The following is a 20,415-nucleotide window of genomic DNA, read 5'->3' as shown; positions in this document are numbered from 1 at the left end:
ACCCGGACAGAAAGTCAGAAAGGTCATTTATGAAATCCTTATTGCACTTTGTGGACGATACACGACTGCGCAGAGCACAGGCGAGGCCGGGTTCAGTTAAAAAAGCTGCAACTCAAGCTAGTGTAGCTAGTTACAGGGTGAAGCAATCGGCATTAGAGGCTAGCTCTAAACACTGAGGCTATGCCCCCACCATGGCCGGTGGCACGGGGGAGCTGAAGAATGTACAGTCAGGAGGAAGAAGTTCAGAGAATGGTGTATACTCGCCAGCGTGGACCCAGGTCTCCGTGCTGCGTTCATACCAGACCATACTTGCCAACCCTCCCGATTTTCGCGGGAGACTCCCGATTTCATTGCCCTCTCCCAGTTTCCTCCCGGGGTCATATGTCATATTTCTCCCGCATTTCTCCCAATTTCTGACAAAATCAGATTTACTCAGGACTGTTTCCACTCGGACTTGAATACAGCTACACCATTGTTTGGTTTCCAAGGTTGTGCGTCTCTTTAGCAGCGCGCGCAACTCAAAGTCTGAGGGTGTGTGGGTGTGAGATTTCTCCGGTGGGCCGCGGCACATTTCAATTTACGTCCGGTAAAACAAGCCCTACACAGCTTTTAGTTTAAAGTGTCCTTCACCATCATCATATGTGTTGTTATGATTGAAAACATCTTCAAGTGGTTTCATGAAATGAAAGCGCAAGTAAAGAGCCATCAGCCAGATTCTCATAGCAACATTGGAATTATGAAGAACATTTTCCATTAGTGGTTTCATTCGATGTCTTCAACAATATATAAGTGCACACATATTGAGACAAGTTGGAAATGGACTTGTTTTGATATTTACAAGGGGATTGTGTCTTAGAGGAAAATCACTCAATATCCAGTGTGTTCACTGTTCAGAGATTCAAGCATTCTGTTTTACTCCGACGGTTACCCTTTTTGTATTATTTTTCAAATCATGGAACAAACTAAAAAGGTGCATTTGAGCCCAGACACCAGAGAAAAAACAAATCCCTGGAACATTAGAGTGTCATCTGGAGGCATAATCTCAAAGCATGATTGGACAGTAAGTGAGCGCCACATGTTGAAGCTTACACCACTGAGGGCCTACAGCTCGTCAGTGTTCAACAGAGACGAGGTTATATCAGGCTGATAACCCTCTCAAGAAAGGGGCTTCGTCAAGGCCATGCAAAGTATTAATAGAGGACAGTCATTGTGTGTGTGTGTGTGTGTGTGTGTGTGGTGTGTGTGTGTGTGTGTGTGTGGTGTGGGTGTGTGTGTGTGTGGTGTGTGTGTGTGTGTGTGTGTGTGTGTGTGTGTGTGTGTGTGTGTGTGTGTGTGTGTGGTGTGTTGTGTTTGTGTTCTTACCGGTGCTCAAGAGACTTGTGCTGAATAACAAGTAGACGGACGACCAGGGCAGGAAAATATCAGTGAAGGTTTTCTAATCATAGTGTTGCTGTCTGAGATCAATCATGGAGATGGTCAAAACGACTAAGATTATAACAAACATATATAAATCTGTACATATGATACTAATCTTAAGAGATGAAGCAGAATATTAATGTTTTGTTTCTATAGATATCACCTGAATGCAGATCCAAACGTCTGACAGTGGAATACAAAGGGTGTAGCAGCAGCTCTCGCTTTACAGAGAACTCCTTGTTTACTTCCCCCCTCATTCCCATAACACCTCCTGATTGGACGGCGGCTCCACCTGTTTCACCTGTTTACAAGTCGGTTCCCTTGGTGTTGTGATCCAGCTGTTGATATTGCCTCTCAAACCCTTCAACGTTTCCAAATGTGTGCTCTTTATAATCCTCACAACTGCTACAACTAGTAAATTATGTTAAATAAGAGTGTAATGAAGTTAGGTTAAACCTATGGGAACGAGCACGAGGAAATCACTGCTCAGGCATAGCAGCTGAAGAACAATAGCTAGCAATCCATTGTGAAACTGGAGGAGGGACCCTGCAATTAAATAGAGTTTCTGGTGATGGATCTGATGAGCACTGCTACTGAAAGCATTAAATCTGCAACACAATCGTCTCTACACTCAATAATATTTATCTGACTGACTGCAATATTACATCCACCTTCAGCTTCATTTGTTTGTATAAAAACATAGTGGCTGGACATTCCTTATTTTTTGCACGCACAATACACCACTTTAGAACCTTTCATTTGTCCGATGTCCGTGGTGTCAAATAATCACGACGACAAAGGGAGCTCATGAGGTCTCAAGTCACGAGAAACTGGTTGTGCCAGCAAGGTTTCTGCACAAAAGCAAGAGGAATACAAAAAAAGGGATAGAGTTTATCTCTGTGCCAGATCTACAGGGAAACAGCCTTTTTAGATGAGAAACGGGGTGTCCTTCAGTAGATAAAATGCATAAAATGGATTAGTTGTAAAGGATAAAAGGCTCTATTCTCCTGTGGAATAAAATATATTAAAAAAATTCAGGTGACCTTTTTTTTCTTCTTTTTCACAAGCTTTGGGCATTTTTTTCTTTTGATTAGATTTTTTACTTCCAGTTTTCAGAAACATATACATATAGATCCTGCTAATTTCCTCGATGACACCCACTTCAAAATGTTGTCGAGGGATGCATTGTACTTTTGGAGGAAAATGATGTGCTTTGAGAGCATTGGAACTGTCATTCCATAGACCTTTAATGTGAAAAACATTTGAACCTTTTCAGGACATCATTGTGTACTGTGCGCTAACCAGCAGAAACACAACGTTAGATTCAACTGTACCGTCAATGCACAAAGAACCGGTACAATAAAAACATAGGTTATGTAGCAAAGACGCTGTGTATGCGATTCGCAGGTATCCTTGGATTGATGTCTGTGATGTTTTCTTTCTGCAGTTTGCTACACTGTCATACTGTTGTTGAGAGTCAGTGGTGCAGCAGTCAAATCTACATGAATCCTTAGAAAAGGGTGGACAGGAAATACAAATGGACACCCAGCAACCTTAAGTGGACTCCACAAATATATATTTAATTTTCACAATAGTCCTAAAATAACTATGACAAGAAGTTATTTATGGTTGAAGTGTGATGAACAGCAGGGCAATGGCAGGCTCTGCTCTGATTGGTTTGCTGGCAGGCTCTGTTGTGATTGGTCAACCGCCTAGATGTCTTGCTCCTTAATCACGTACCATGTGTGGAGCGCTAGACTATAGACTGTGAGTTTTACTTAGTGATTGTCACTATGTTACTGAAGTACACAAATAATCCAATTGAGGCGTATCAGGGGGGAGAGAAACTCCCTCGGAGGGAACCTTGGAGATTGTTGCATTGCAGACTATTACAGGTTATATATATTGTATTTCTATTCTGATTCATCATAGCGTCAATCTTTAATTTGTCGTTTTTGTGCAGATTATTAACAAACAACTTTTACGGCCCGTCCACACAGCGGACATGGAGTGTGCTGGCGTGCTCGCCTTCAAAAGTTGAGCAATGTTCAACTTTTGACGCCTCGACGGAGTGTCAGCCAATCGAATCATATGCCAGTACAAGCTATAGCCAATCAAACCGCGTGCTTGTGGGGCGGGAGATTCATGTGATTGGTTGTTGGTCGAATGTCAGACACGCCCGCCGGCAAGCGTCAACGCACGCCGCTGTGTGGACGGGCCGTTATGTGTGAGAAGCTTTTTTCTTATTTTCAGTTTTTTTTTTTTTTACAATAATACTTTTCTTGCCCGTCAGCATGAAACTCTTTTGACATTCTTATTTGTCTTCATTGTGAGGCCATCACCATATGGATAATGTTACAGGTTACAAAGAAAATGGCTCTGTCACTGCTTGGGGGTATTTCAGCAAGCTTAAGAAACAATACTCCTAAACCATGAACGACTAAAAAGAGACTTAGTCATTTGGGTCTGTGTAACCATTATGCAACACAAGATTTTGGCCAAAGTATTTTTACATAACTTGCCAAGTTTGGCTTCCCTGGGATTAATGTTTCTTGAGCTAGAACATAAACAAAGACAGAAGAAAAACATGCAATCCAAGTGAGGTCTAAAGGGACTTTCACTTCTTGGATTAATACACAAATCCTAGAAAATAAACATGACTACTTGTTCCACAAAACCTTTGTTGGCTTGTGTTTTATGCAAATGTATTACACTATTTATTATCCATTTTTAGAAGATAGCAGAGACAGTAAACCAGTCGAATGACACCCAAGGCAGTAGTTCTTCTTTCCAATGATATGCCAAAGAATTGCAAGTAAATGCCTCCATTATACACCTTTGTTTACTCCCATAACATAGTGACATCACCATGTAACATACTGGTGCTTCTAGTGGTTTGCGCTTCAACAACATTTTACGTTATAGGCTAGGAGACGGGACATCTCTAAGCAGTTGACTAATCACAATAGAGCTGACCATCTAACCAATCAAAGCAGACAGAGGGTGAAAGGAGGTGCTGCCAGCACAGGCAGTATGTGAAAAATAAAGAGCTTTTTGAACATTAAAGCATGGAGACATGTCACAGTCGAGACACTAAATACAATTATGAAACCGACAATTAGCATAATCGGCCCCCTTTAAAACAACAACCATTTGCACTTCACACCTTTAATATATGTCCATAGGCCATATTTTTATGTTTTCTTTTTTTTACATATTTATTTATTTTCATTTCAATCAAACAAACACAAATGGCAAAAAGCACAACAGGTGGAAAAGGCTAATTATTATAATGTAAAACAGTTTAAAAAAAGAAATTAATTAATAGAATAAAGTAAATAAAAAGGTATATTAATAACAGTAGGTGATGTCATACTTTAAAAACAGACTTGGCAACATGGTTTCTCACACTTCCTCTTGCATGGTTGTTAGTTTCATATTGTTTTTGTATCCCTCTGTTGAGTAAAAACATGTTTTCAGGGATTTCTTCCCATGTTTTATTTTCAATATGTTCTCAAAGCTAATCTTTTTTCACAGCACTGCTCTCTGGTGCCATTCTGGCAACAGCTTGATATAATTTGCTGCTGATTTTCTAGTAATTACTCCAATCTGTGTACGGGTTACTAAAGGGAGATGATTGTGTTTTAAGTAAGTCCCAGTTGTTGTTGGGTTATCAATTAATAAATATCCTAATTGTATATAGTGACAGAAATCGAATTTGTTTCTCTTTTCAAAACAGTGGAATCTGATGATTGGCAACATCAGACTTGTCTCGGGGCTCAAGTTGTTCAAAAAGATCCAGATTGGTCATTCAGAAAATTCAATAGAACAACCATATTCTGCTAATACACATATATTTCTTGTTAACAGAATAACTGAATTACAATCAGTGGTAAATACATTTCTAACGTATCTGTATTTAGTTGACATTTGATGCTACTTCATACTTCTTATCCACTTCAAATTGAAAGACAATGCTGTACTTTGCTGGCAGTATAAAAAGTGTTTGAAGATATCGCTTTAAATTGCGATTACATTAGTGGATCAGTTAAAATCCAGCTTTATGATAAATAGTATTCCAAAAAGGCCATTCTGCATAATGATTACTATTAGTTTTGATTAATTTAATGCTAATACTTTCTACTTTTACTTACGTAACATTTTGAATGCAATATTTATACTACTAACAGAGTATTTCAAACAATGTGGTGTTATTACTTTCATTTAAGTAAGGCCTGTAAAGACCCGAGTACTTCTTTCACCTCTGCTTTTATCAAAACAGCTGACTGCAGAGGGTGTGAGCTAAACGCTGACCCTCTTATTGGTAGAAGTGTATTCATCCCCTGCGCCAGAGTTGCCAAAAAACGCACAAGACCTCCCATCTGACAGAGCCTTACTGTTCACATAACAAAAGCCTGTCTCTTATTACTGGAGTTTACACTGCCGACTCTCTAAAGTAGGTCAAAAGCTCATTTTTCATTTGTTGATTTCTGTTTCTGACTCCACAGTTTACTAACACACGTTTTAGGTTGGCACTCCAGCTCGACTGACAGCGGACATTTGGGATGTTATTATTGTTGGAGCCGGGCTATCTGGGCTGAGTGCAGCTCATTTGCTCAGAAAAAGGAATGCCAAGTTCAGAATACTGGTACTGGAAGGAAAAGGTTTGTGGAATTGAAAGCAAATTGATGACCTGAAATGTGAGTCATTTTATACTGGATTCTTTCAGCTGTGAAATTGTTGAAAAGAGGTATGCCTCTTACAAAATCATGCGTGGTATTCCATGCAGATCGGGAGGGAGGAAGCACAGTGTCTACTGAAATACCGGCAGCTAGTGGAGTCGATCGCTGGGACTTTGGAGGGCAGTGGGTAGGAAGGTAAGGAAGAAAAACTACTGGAATAAAAAAATAGGAGTCAAGACATGTTAGCATGCTAGGCTAATGTAACTTTTGAAGAGTCACTTCAATGATATCTTTATTTGTAAAACTATGTATTACAAGGATTTTCTTAATTGACTAGAGAAATTCGCTAATAATAAGACTTTGATGTATTAGCACTTGAGATGGTGCAGAGGTCCACTGAATATGGCACACGTGTAAAATCATAGATTATGGAGTGAGTTGATAGAATCAAATGGAAATAAATGTCATACCTTTTTATCATATAAATAAGTGCATAGGAACTTTGAGGAAATCATTAGGGTGGGCCTAATCTACAATACATGATGTAACAAATGTACTTAATGACTCGGGCCAAGTGGTGCAGCAGACAGCATTATCACTGGACAATGGGGCTGTTGGAACCAGTCAAAGATAAATGGGTAAAAATGTATGATGGTCACTTACTGTATACCATAATTGCCCATTTATGAGAACGTCTAAGTGGGTTACTTGTGAAAACAAATGTAAAAGCTGGAAATATTTGAAAATGAGGCACAGTGACGAATACATGGTTTATACAATTAACTGTGAAACAAATATAATGGGGATTTGTATTGTTCAATGGCATTGTAGTTTCAAGGCTTTGATGCAGTGCTTATTGTATTACCAACTCTTACCGGAATGAATTGTTTCTATTTGGAAGTATTCATAAATGGATGACATGGATATGTAAGTAATGTGATTGTTGTCTTTGTTAGATTTACACAGATAGGTAAACAAATGACGGCTAAAGGCAGCGGTGGATTAAGTACTCATACTAATACTCTTGATGGAGTAAAAGTACAAAAGTATCAGCATCAAAATGTATTCAAAGAACAAAAAGAAAAATTACTAATTTTGCACAATGGCCCCTTTCAGTAACATAAAGTGTCGAAGTACTATATAAGCCAAAAGTATTCAAAGTATCAGAAATGCATGTACCAATTATGCAGAATCGCTCATTCAAAGTATTTTATTATTAAATAATGATCATCCTGTTTTATGTACACGCATTTTGATCCCGTTATTTGTAGAGCCAATTTAGAGACTTTATCAAATATTCAATTGATAAGTGTACTGAATTGTTTCATATGAGCATATAATGTGTTTTAGATGTAAAAAGTAAGTAGTGATAAATACATAGTGATAAAAGTACGATATTGCCTGTGGAGTAGAAGTATAAGGTAGCATAAAGTGGAAATACTCACTGTCTACATGTAATGGAGATCCACTATAAGCACTAAAGAGTCTGTCAATCATGGAAAGTTTGCTAACAGGGCACACGTGCTTCTCTCTAATGGTTCTTGCGTACATCAGCTGCACCTGTCTAATTTCATTATCTCATGGAACATCGTCTCCTCGCTGTTCCAGCCTGACAAACTGATGTAAAAACACTTTTATAGCAACTACGTCCATCTCACAACAGTTACATCTCTCATAAGTTTTCATAGAACAGAACTTACTCGTCGAAAGTTTTGTTTGAAAGAAGGATGTTGCTGGGAAGTTTTAGTCACGATTCAGAAATGTTCTGAAAGTAACAAGCCATCAAACCTTTTTATCTAGGAGGCGTCTCGCTGGTAGGATAAAACATGCAGTCAGCTCTTGCAACCCAAATAGAAGAACACTATTCAAGAGCACTTTAAAGACGTTTTAATGGAAGAGGAATTAACACCCTTAATTCATGGCAAACAAATAGCATGCTAACTACTTACTCTCTCTTTCAGCACTCAAACGCACATCCTGGAGCTCATAAAGGAGCTGGGCTTAGAGACCTATCCGCAATTCAGTATTGGCAAGAAGGTGCACCACATGGGGGGTCCAGGCGCCAAAGTTCGCACCTAGCACCAGTATCCCTGCTCTGTCCCCACTGGTGCTGATGGACCTGACCCAGCTCCTGTGGAGGTGAGCAGACGTCTGACTAGAGAGACTATCCTTTGAAAACCTAGAAATGACTGATAGGTATCAATACAATACCACAAAATATCATACATAGTTGATAAGTGGTTAAAGTATCTATGTTTATATTATTACACTGCTTTGTTGAATACTCAGTTCTGATTGGTCAGTTTAGACATTTCAGAGGTTGTACATTCTCGCAAACAGACCACTGTTAAGGAGAAAAAAGGGACTATTTGCAGTCAAATCAGCATGCAGAATAAAGTCAGGCAATTTAATGTAAGCCATAGAAGACAGACATAATTTTTCGCCATCAGAAAAGCCGACAGGGAGATTAGGATCCTGATGTGAAGCGGAGGATCTGAACATATCCCTAGCTTAAAAAACGACCATGCATACAAATCCATTGATCTAAAAAACAAAAGAGATTACAAAAACCTTACACTAACATCACATAGTCTCTATTACAACAACAACAACAACAACAACAACAACAACAACAACAACAACAACAACAACTATACAGACAGATCAAAGTACAGATGGATAACATGTGAATACCAGCACGTGTATCTTTTTTGCAACCCTGTCTCCTAAAAATTACGTTCCCACAGAACTAAACTGCATTCTCAATTACGTTTAGCTAGAAACGTATTTACTCCCACGTTACGTTTGTTATGAACGTATCTCAAATACGTTTATTTTCTACATATCTTCTAGAAACATGTTTTCTCCCAGGTTACGTTCCTTATGAACGTATCTGAAATACGTTTATTTTCTACATATCTTTGCCATTTATTGTCTTGCTTATAATAATGATAATAGTCATTTATAAATATCATTTTAGAGCACACCTTTGAAATCGACAATCGGGCTCGATATATGGTTAAATTAAAATCAGTAGGCGAGGCTGTAATTTCGCCAGCTGTTACGGCCCCTACACACGGCGGCGTGCGTTACCGCTTGGCGGTGGGCGTGTCTGCAGCTTGGGGATTTTTTACGAACAACGCGACCAACAACCAATCACATGAATGTCCCGCCCCGGATATACAAAGCAAAAAAGCCCGGTTCTTCTATCCACTCTAGCCAAAATGGATGCCGGTTTGGTAGCAAGGGTAGCATTGGTATATGCATTGTATCTCGGGAGGCGACGTGTGCGTCGCTGTTGGGTACATCCGATATTCCGAAAACGTCTGCAACGGGGAGAATACCACGTTCTGGTCCAAGAGCTCCGTCTGGATGACGAACTGTTTTACCAGTACTTCAGGATGAGCAAAGGCCATTTCGACGAGTTGCTCGGCAAAGTGGGTCCCCTGATAACAAAGACAGACACCAACATGCGTTTGTCAATCGGACCCGCCGAGCGACTCGCCATCTGCCTACGGTATGTTTAGTGTATTTCTACTTCTTTAATCTGACTCTGTATAGAAAGAGAGAGAGAGTGCATGCCATTGACGAATGAAGTATGTGATTTATTTCAGATGGATAACATTAATTAAGATAGCTAGGTTAACACAGTATTGCTCCCCTGTGTGTGTGTGTGTGTGTGTGTGTGTGTGTGTGTGTGTGTGTGTGTGTGTGTGTGTGTGTGTGTGTGTGTGTGTGTGTGTGTGTGTGTGTGTGTGTGGTCTGTGTGGGTGTGTTTGTGGGGTCTGTGTGTGTGCGTGTTTTAGGTGTGTGTGTGTGTGTGTGTGTGTGTGTGTGTGTGTGTGTGTGTGTGTGTGTGTGTGTGTGTGTGTGTGGGGTCTGTGTGTGTGATCTGTGTGGGTGTGTTTGTGGGTGCGTGTTTTAGGGGTGTGTGTGGGATCTGTGTGCGTGTGTGGGTGTGTTTGTGGGTGCGTGTTTTAGGGGTGTGTGTGTGTGGGATCTGTGTGCGTGTGTGGGGTCTGTGTGGGTGTGTTTGTGGGTGCGTGTTTTAGGGGTGGGTGTGTGTGTGTGTGTGTGTGTGTGTGTGTGTGTGTGTGTGTGTGTGTGTGTGTGTGTGTGTGTGTGGGGTCTGTGTGTGGGATCTGTGTGGGTGCGTGTTTTAGGGGTGTGTGTGATCTGTGTGGGGTCTGTGTGTGATCTGTGTGGGTGTGTGGTCTGTGTGCGTGTTTTAGGGGTGTGTGTGTGTGTGGGGTCTGTGTGTGATCTGTGTGGGTGTGTTTGTGGGGTCTGTGTGCGTGTGTGGGGTCTGTGTGGGTGTGTGTTTTAGGGGTGGGTGTGTGTGTGTGTGTGTGGGGTCTGTGTGGGTGTGTTTGTGGGTGTGTGTGATCTGTGTGGGGTCTGTGTGTGATCTGTGTGGGTGTGTTTGTGTGGTCTGTGTGCGTGTTTGTGGTGTGTGTGTGTGGGGTCTGAAATTGTTTTATTTTTTAAATCATGTATATTACTTTTTTCTCAGGTACCTGGCAACCGGTGACTCATACAGGACAATAGCATTCAGCTATAGGGTTGGTCATATAACAGTGGCTGTCATCGTCAGGGAGGTTGCGGGTGCCATCTGGACCGCGCTGGTCGAGGAGACCATGCCGGTACCACAGGCGGAGGACTGGAGAGCCATCGCTGCTGAGTTTCAGGAGCGCTGGAACTTTCCAAATTGCGTTGGTGCCATTGATGGGAAGCACGTGGTGATCCAGGCTCCGGCAAATTCTGGGTCCCTGTACTTTAATTATAAGTCCAGCCACTCCTTGGTACTGCTGGCTGTCGTGGATGCCCAGTACCTCTTCAGGGTAGTGGATGTCGGAGGATTTGGAAGGAGCAGCGACAGTGGGAGCCTGAGGAATTCCGCTTTTGGAGAGAGCCTCAGAGATGGCAGTCTGCAGCTACCACCTGACACCCTCATCCCAGGAGCAGAGCGGCTCGGCCTTCTCCCCCATGTCTTCGTTGGAGATGAGGCTTTTCTGCTGCTGGACAACCTGCTGCGTCCGTTCCCTGGACGCCAGATCACACGCGAGAGGAGGATGTACAATTACCGCCTCAGCCGGGCCAGGTTGGTGGTTGAATGTGCGTTTGGCATCCTCTCATCTCGGTGGAGAATGTTCCGGCGTGTCATCACCACCAGCCCAGAGGTAACAGAGTTGTGTGTGAAGGCCACCTGTGTGCTGCACAACTTCCTCCGCAGGAAGACGATAGGAAGGAAATCACGCACACCTGTCGAGGAGTCCATGGATGAAGCTCCAGATACTCCAACCCTGTGTGATGCACCGAGGATAGGCTCCAACAACGCCACACGCAGATCGCTCCAACTGCGGGAGAACTTCTGCTCCTATTTCAATGAGGAGGGTGCAGTGCCATGGCAGCATAACGTGGTGTAGGGTCACCACTCACCACGGCTCTTTTAAGAGCCTCCAAACCAAAAGCTCTTTTAAGAGCTACCCATATTTTCTTTAAAAAGCAAATATTCCAAATGAGCCATTTCAAAATAAAACATTCCTTATAAACATGTTTCTTGAATTGATATTATGATATTGCTAACAACCTTTTTCCTTCAGCCCTGTTTTTTACTGATAAACCACTCGTGATTTCAATAGGTTTTCAAATGGACAATTGTACAGAAGACAGCACATTATAATAATAATAATAATAAATGATATTTATATAGCGCTTTTCAAGGGACCCTTGGTCGTTATATATCGACATACATGAAGCTTCTGGTATGTTGCAACTGACAAACCACATGAACAAGTGAAGACACAGTACAGTCATAACATACTTTTTAAATAACTTTTATTTGTGTAAGTGTGTGATGATTGGATAAGTGTAAAAAAGTGTGGTGTAGTATGTGTGTGAATTGCAAAAATCAGTTATTTTCCATCTCCTGCTCTGCCTCAAAAATGTACGTGTATATTTGAAATCGCACTCTTGTCCTCTTTGCAATAGACAGCCTTCGCATGGCAGGTAAGAGGCTCCTGAAAAATAACTCATCCTCATCCTCCACCACTACTGGTGGGGGTGGTGGAGGTTGAGGTGGTGGCACAAACAGAGGACTGATGGCTGACATCAAGCCTTTCTCGAAGGAAGACATCTCCCTTCCCCTTCTCCTCTTTCCCCGGTCCCGGTCCTCAACAATCACCTCTTCCTGTCCTGTCTCCCTTGCCTCGGCTTGTTGACTGTCGGCCGGCTGGCTGACACTTGGCAGGCTTTCTGGCTGGCTTTCTGCCTCTGGCACCAGGTTGGATGGAGGCAGGGTTTGCCGGGGGACATTGCTGGACGTCTCACGGTCAATGATAAATGGGGTTAAAAAACCCATCACTGCCGTGAAACGCCAGGGCTTATATCCCCCGGACGACCCTGCACCGCTTCTCTTTGCCTCTTTCTCCTTGGCTTTCTCCTTCCTGAATCTGTCCCTCAGTGACTTCCATTTTGTCCTGCATACTTCCTCTAATGAAATGAAATAATAATGTTAATTACTTGAAGAATTTACTAAATTGTTCCTCCATTAATGAAAACCAAATCCCTTTATCACTGTTAATTGCATAAAAGGTTTTACATGTCACACTTTATATTATGAACATGTAGACATTAATGTCTATGGTGCTATTTTATGCAACATTCATGCTACATCCATGCTGGCTAAATATACTGTCTATGCTTGCTAGCTGTCCATTCAAACGAAGTACACTGGATATAAACTCCCCAAACAGGCGAAAACCTACCAGTTTCCCCCACTGTCTCTGCCACCTCCCTCCATGCCTGGCTCCTCCGGTTTGTATCCCTGTAGGTAAAGAGGGACTGGTCATAGAGTACCGGGTGATTCCCTACCGCCACGATAATTTTGTCTTCCATTTTTGGACATGGGAAATTACTGCGGTCTGACTCTCCCAACATACAAGCGGTTTGATTGGCTAGCTCTTGCACTGTCAGATTTACATACGAGGGATTTGATTGGCTGACGCCTCCATCGAGGCGGCAAAAGTAGAACATTGCTCTACTTTTGCAGCGAGCACCTCGAGAGAAGCTACGCTTTACTACCAGAATGCAGTTCGGCGAATCGTCACCCCATTCAAAGTGAATGGGTAGAAGCGTTGAAGCGGCAACGCACGCCGCCGTGTGTAGGGGCCGTTACTCTCATGAGCGAGGCAGAACATAATAGTTTTAACATGCCAAAAAGCTGCTGTGTCGTTCATTGCACCTCAAACATTAAAACAAATCCAGATTTACGTGTTTCTGTACTTCCTCTAAGAAGAAAGGACAGTAACAGAAGAGCTCTGTGGCTTCAGACTTGATCGCCGTTCAAATGACAGCGTTGGTTTCCCCAAAAGTGGGCGGGGCTGTAAAGTGAAGTAGATTTTACTGTCATCTATTATTCAAAACCATTCTATTTATTCTAACGTATTACATGCCAGTGTTTTATCTTTTTATTTATTTGTTTTTATTTTAAATCGTATAATGTCGGACTTTTTTTGTCGTCTTTGAGGAAAAGAAATGGGGTTTAGAGATTCAAAATACTGAAATCTGTATTTTTTAAAATCTCTTCCTTCTAATTTGTTATTCTTTTCTAAATAACACACTGTTATTTACTCAACAATAGCACACAATTATCCTTGTTTTTATTTATTCGTTTAATTCTATAATCTTGGGCATTTTAGCATGCTTTTTAGCCGTAAATAAAGTCACCAGAAACAGACGGGACATTTCGAGATTTAGGATGGCCCAAGACACTACACTACCCATAATCCCCAGCTATCGTTTGGGACTACAGTCCCGTTGACAAACCCCGTGATGTTGCGCCAAGGTTACGCCGAGCGTCAAGCTCTTTGAAATGGAACGAAACCACGGCAGACTATTCAAAACTGGACTCGAACGCCCCACCAGAACTACACATGCTGGCTATTGTGTTTCGCAACATGTTCTCTATGGCACGTCTCTACTGGGAATTGTAGTTTTAAAAGACGTTTTTCCCAAATGTAGAAGTTGACAGTATTAAACTGTGTACAGCCCTGGAGGTTTAGGCGATAGGAAACACATTGGTGTGTACACATTTAAAACATGTAATTACTAAATGGGTGAAAATCGCTTGTATCCATAATGGGCAGCATTAATATATACCCACACGACAGCTCATTGTTACTTTGTTATTCTACTCCACTACAATTCAGAGGTTAACCTGGTATTTTTACTCCACTACATTTAGTTTAGTTACTTTGCAGATTCTGATTAATGATGTGGAATATAAACAACCCTTAAAGCAGACTTTAGTTACACCTGAATACAATTCAGGGAAAGTGATTTTCAAGTGCCAACAATCAGGAGAGATATTTGATAGTTGGTGCTTGAGAAGACTAAACATTTATCTGCAGATCTTTATAAAGTATATTCATTACTCGTTATTCTCTACTAATAGTTAATTAAAAACTGTATAATGGCTATTTTGCATATCCCTTTCAAGATTTCAAGGTTTTCTAAGGTGTATTGATCTTATACACAACTTGGGTCGCAGGTTCCTCAACAGACATCTATCAATATGTGTGTACTGTATACCTCCACCATTAAACTGTCATATTCTGCACATTTCTTATTCTATCTACATACATAAGAGTATAATTAATGTGTATAATATCATTTAAAATAAGTGTTTCAACATAGTTAACATTGCAGGAAAGCAATATTTTAGACGTTAAGTAGTTTGTCAGGCTTAATATTCATCTGTAGATAGATACCCCCAGAGCTTTTTTCTTGTTTAAAAGAAGACCTTAACCTAAAGTATTTTTTAATGTGTTAATAAAGGTTAATTCGTTTTTCTGTTTTGCACATCCTCCTATTAATATCTTTGTACATCCAGCACTAAACTGTTTTATTGTAGAGATCACTTAGTATCTTCTTGACTTTTTATATTCTATATTTCTATCATTGACCTTCTACTTTCCCCCTATGAAAGTATGTACTCTTAATATTGTTTTGATCAAATAAGAGTATTCAACACAAATAATTCAATAACATGCTTTAACCACTAGGCGGTGCACACAAGGTACACACAGCATACTAATAATAACTTTGTATTATTAGTGTAGACACTTATGTATAACATCTGAAGATGTGTAGTTTTATTCATGTTTTTACATAATTTTACAGGATATTGCTATACTATTTCTCTTGTTTTACTTCTACACATTAATATCTGATTTGTAAAACATCACAGACAGAAAGGCATAGGCTATCCGTCATTTAATAGTAAGCTATTGAAATTGTGATTCCATAGATGTGTCTCCCATCACCCAACTCCCCTGACTATTCTCTCAACTCAGTATTTAGATTCTTATATTCAAAGAAAATCAGTAATATCTTTAAAAACTACAAGTCCTTTTCTATCAGCTGTGCACCGTTATGGTGTAAATATAACCTATATACCAATTGGATCAAATATAAAAGTCAGCCGAATTACTATTGATACTGCAAGGAGACGTATTTTGTGAAAATAAATTGAAGATGTTGTTTAATTGTTGATATATTTATGATCCACGTCAAGTATTCAGTTTTGGCAGCAGTTCTCCTGTTTGTCTCTCTCTATAAATAAAGAATTACGGCAGATGTGTAATATTTAATGCAGCCGAACCGTGTATTACAATGCCGTTATGTGATGACTTCCAAAGAGAAAAGCAAGCACACTCTGAATTAGGTATTATTTTATTTTTCGTTGTCGGATATCATATCTCCATATCATATCAACACCATATCCCAGCGTGCATTGCGGCTAAAACATCCAATCAACAAGCTTCAAGCTGAGGATCTTGGGTAATCAGTTTAGTGGGTTTGTGGTGTGTATCGCTCAAAATATCCCGTCTGTTTCCGGTGACTTTATTTACGGCTAAAAAGCCCAAGATTATAGAATTAAATGAATAAATAAAAACAAGGATAATTGTGTGTTATTGTTGAGTAAATAACAGTGTGTTATTTAGAAAAGAATAATAAATTAGAAGGAAAAGATTTTAAAAAATACAGATTTCAGTATTTTGAGGCTCTGAGCCCCATTTCTTTTCCTCACAGACGGAAAAAAAGTCCGACATTATACGATTTAAAATAAAAAAAAAAAAAAAAAAAAAGATAAAACACTGGCATGTAATTTACGTTAGAATAAATAGAATGGTTTTGAATAATAGATGAGAGTAAATCTACTTCACTTTACAGCCCCGCCCACTTTTGGGGAAACCAGCGCTGTCATTTGAACGGCGATCAAGCCTGAAGTCACAGAGCTCTTCTGATACTGTCCTTTCTTCTTAGAGGAAGTACAGAAACACGTAACTCTGGATTTGTTTTAATGTTTGAGGTGCAATAAATGACACAGCAGCTTTTTGGCATGTTAAAACTATTATGTTCTGCCTCGCTCATGAGAGTAACAGCTGGCGAAATTACAGCCTCGCCTACTGATTTTAATTTAACCATATATCGAGCCCGATTGTCGATTTCAAAGGTGTGCTCTAAAATGATATTTATAAATAACTAATTATCATTATTATAAGCAAGACAATAAATGGCAAAGATATGTAGATATTCATAACTAACGTAACGTGGAAGAAAATATGCTTCTAGAAGATATGTAGAAAATAAACGTATTTGAGATACGTTCATAACAAACGCAACGTGGGAGAAAATACGTTTCTAGAAGATATGTAGAAAATAAACGTATTTGAGATACGTTCATAACTAACGTAACGTGGGAGAAAATACGTTTCTAGCTAAACGTAATTGAGAATGCAGTTTAGTTCTGTGGGAACGTAATTTTTAGGAGACAGGGTTGCTTTTTTGGCACCATAACCATTTTGCAGCATTATTATTAATGAATAAGTTGTATTGTATTGTAAATGTATAAGTATACAATAATATACATCAGTAGGTATACCATATTACTTTTGAAGCTAATTATTACAACACTTTATTTTTATAATCAACTTAATTGACATTAAAAATGGACGTTGTAGTGGTATTTAACATTTATAATACTGGGTGCTGTGTGATTGAGGACACATGTATATTCATAGCATAGCAAGTACTACAAAATGTTCTGGCCAGGATCAGTGCTGAGAGGAGCAGCGGGAGGTAGAGAATATGGGGCACGGACCCCTGTCAGAACCATGTTTGGCAGCCTCCGACTACTGTTGTATTGACTCTACTTTTTACTCAGATTGACAGATTGCTTGCCACAGTGTGCGTCCAGGAACCTTCAATGACACCCGGTGCTGTGGAACTGGACAGTATGACTCTGCAATCGTACATTGACAAACAAGCCTGGACTACAGGTTAGGTTTAAGAGTACTTTCAAACAAAACTTACTCCATGTTGCTCTTTATACAATGTTTCCAAGGTTGGCGAATCATGGTGAGTAACAAAGAGTAACAAAGACTTTCAATGTAGTGATCATAAGCATTCATCATCTGGAACCTTTTAAAAGTTTCATTCATTATTTGTTGACATATTCAAGAGTGGATTAAAGTTCTCATGCCATTCTTCGAGCCACGCTGGTTAGTCCATAGATACAATTAAATAACAATAAAAGTGTTAGTGCAAATTGATTCAACAACACATTTTACCCACTATAATAATGTGTCAGAACAGAAATTCCTCACAATAAGACAATACAATTAAAAATATAGTACATTTACCATGATACAGAACAGTACCAAAGTACTACAAATACAAATTTGATAGGCTTCAACTATAGTTAGTTTCATGTGATGATTAATGACATAAATAATTGTGGATAACAATTTTCTGTTGATTAACTAATTGTTTCATCTCTACCTCATTCCTCATGTTTGCTGCAGCAGCTACTGGCTCTGCTGGAGAGCACTCCAGGTTGTGCACAAGAGCTAAAGATAAAGGTATGCAGCTTCTATGCTTCCCAAAGTGGATGTTGTTGAGTCGAGGGCTGTGGTGAGACAGGAGTTATTTTCTAGACTATCACTTCAGCCTCTCTATACATCTCGTTCAAACACTGTCCCGCCATTTCTTTGTTGTCCTAGACACACCATCGATTGGAAAAGTTTAAACACTTGGTGCTGTGGACTTATATTGGATTTCCTATTTTCTATGAGCTCCCTCAGCATGAAAGTGATGGTTCCATATTGTTTTAAGCTATTGCTTCTGAACTTTCTCTCTCAGACTGTTGTAGTGTAAGAAAGGCTCCAGGCCGTAAAGGGAAGAAAAAGATAATGGCAATAATCTATAACTGCGTTTTAGAAAAGTTCTGCTACTTTTTTTTATCTTCAGGTATTTTCTTAATAGGACATATCACCAATATACTGAAGGAAATATTAGCAGTCATACTGCAAGCATGAATGTTAATGACACAGATGCGGTATATAATAATAATAATCATGATAATTCATAACACCCAAGGTCAACTTACAATTCATAAAATATTCCAAAAAAGGTTAAAAACAGTATAAACAGACAGAAACACAAGCATGTTAAACACATAAGGGGCCCTATTATACTTTTTTTTGGGGGGGGGGGGTTCCCTTTCCAGTAATGTTTAATAGGTTGGTGTGCATGTAAATGGTTTGTAAAGGCTAAAATCCCACAGTTACCCTCCCATTGGACTCCTTTATTTACTGCTGTGACATAGTGACATCACTAACACTCTCCTCTATTTGCTAGCGCTCCAAAAACATTGTAAAGGATAGTCTAAGATGGCCAGCTAACCAATCAGAGCAGACTGGGCTCTGGTTTCAGATAGAGGGGGAAAATAGGTGCTGCAGCACAGGCAGTATGAGAAAAATAAAGACCTTTTTGAACATTAAAGCTTGGAAACATGTCACAGTCAAGAAAAAAAAAAAATAGTAACCTGACGATAAGAATAATAAGGCCCGTGTGAAGCAGCATCAGATGTGAGAAGTCTTATCAGTTAACAAATCAAGGCTAATGAAGGTACAAGTCACTGACAAATCCTCTTAGAAGCCAGTTCTGAGGCTGGCAGATGTCTGAGGTGAAGATGCTTATGAATTGGTACATATATAACTGGATTATCTGCATAGCTCTCTAGTCCCCATCATGGGTTTGTGGTTTTATTAATGAGTTTAATAAATCATTATTCTTCAGGCATTTTGCCCATTGGAGGTTTCAATTGATTTTAATTTGCAGTGTCTGTGTCTCCACAGGGAGGCACCCAGCAGCTTTCTCAGTGTCTGGCAGAACGCGTCGGGTTCAAGAACGTACGACTGGGCTCTGCTGTGACGGCCATATGGCAGGTAGAGTACAGTAACAGCTCACTCAGGGACTGATGAGGCCCGACGCAGAGATAACAGCTTCCTCACTGAGGAACAGGCTGTCTGCTGTGAAGGCACTGGCTGTTCTGCCTCACTGTCCGCCTCATCCTCAGCTGAGAGACCAAGTGCTCCATGCATCCTAAAGTCAAGGGCTTTAACCCATTTTTAATAACCAATGTTTAAGTTTGTGTCATTAATCAAGCAAAGATGCAGAGAATTAACTGACTGCAGGCTCTTAATTGATTATTTGTGTTACTGGTTTATATCACAGTAAAGCAATTCTTTTTTAGTTCTGGTCATTTATTGGAAGAAATACTCAGATGTCTTCCTAAGTTTTGGGGAATTGTGAGGAAAATATTTTCTGAAATGTAATTAGTGCTCAAACAATGTGTTGATTAACACTTAGAATGTCATATCTACTTTTAGTTTAGTTTTTTGAGTGAGTGATCAAATAATAACTTTAGGCTATATGTTACACTGTTAGTTGGACAAATAAGCTATTACAAGAAATCACCATGTTTTTGGAAAACTATTCACCAATACAATTATTTGCAGTTGAATCACTTATATTAAACATAGTTAGTTGCACACGTCTATATGCAATAATATTTAGGGTAACAGGAGGCTGTAGCGTGTCCGGACATGCACTGTATGACAGCAGTGACACCCTTCACACTTTGCCAGTCTATCACATGGCTAACACATATTGTGTGACAAGCTAACACACATTTTGTTCCTTGAGACTTTGAGGAAAGCTCAAGCAAATGTCAGTAGCTTCGCCATCTCTACAATTAGCAAACAGTGTCTGCTTTAAAGAGCAGTTACAGTTACAGTGGTGGGACGACATGAACTCCTGAAGGGTTACAGAAGGGTTTCACTGGTCTAATGTCTTCTGAATACATTTTCCTTTTAGAATAAAGTTATCTGGATTCGAGTCAAAAGAGATAAATACAATCTTTTAAACTCATAATTATCAGCATCCAAAAATATCTAGCCGTATCTAA

General features: G+C 39.9%; 1 protein-coding gene across 1 annotated transcript in view; it reads left to right on the top strand.

Annotated features, from left to right (window-relative positions):
* The first annotated feature begins 191 nt into the window (after positions 1-191).
* The window catches only part of LOC117456532 (probable flavin-containing monoamine oxidase A), a 114,529-nt gene continuing 94,305 nt past the window's right edge, over positions 192-20,415 (top strand). Inside the window, 10 exon segments of the mRNA XM_071205079.1 lie at positions 192-221; positions 5,831-5,872; positions 5,945-6,080; positions 6,206-6,293; positions 8,060-8,173; positions 8,175-8,247; positions 17,329-17,443; positions 17,509-17,522; positions 17,969-18,025; positions 19,304-19,393. Of these exon segments, the coding sequence (XP_071061180.1) occupies positions 192-221; positions 5,831-5,872; positions 5,945-6,080; positions 6,206-6,293; positions 8,060-8,173; positions 8,175-8,247; positions 17,329-17,443; positions 17,509-17,522; positions 17,969-18,025; positions 19,304-19,393 (759 nt within the window).

This window comes from Pseudochaenichthys georgianus, chromosome 12 (genome assembly GCF_902827115.2).
Source record: "Pseudochaenichthys georgianus chromosome 12, fPseGeo1.2, whole genome shotgun sequence".
In the NCBI taxonomy this organism is placed as follows: Eukaryota; Metazoa; Chordata; class Actinopteri; order Perciformes; family Channichthyidae; genus Pseudochaenichthys; species Pseudochaenichthys georgianus.
Note: the sequence above shows the minus strand (reverse complement) of the source record. Positions and strands in the feature narration are given on the sequence as shown.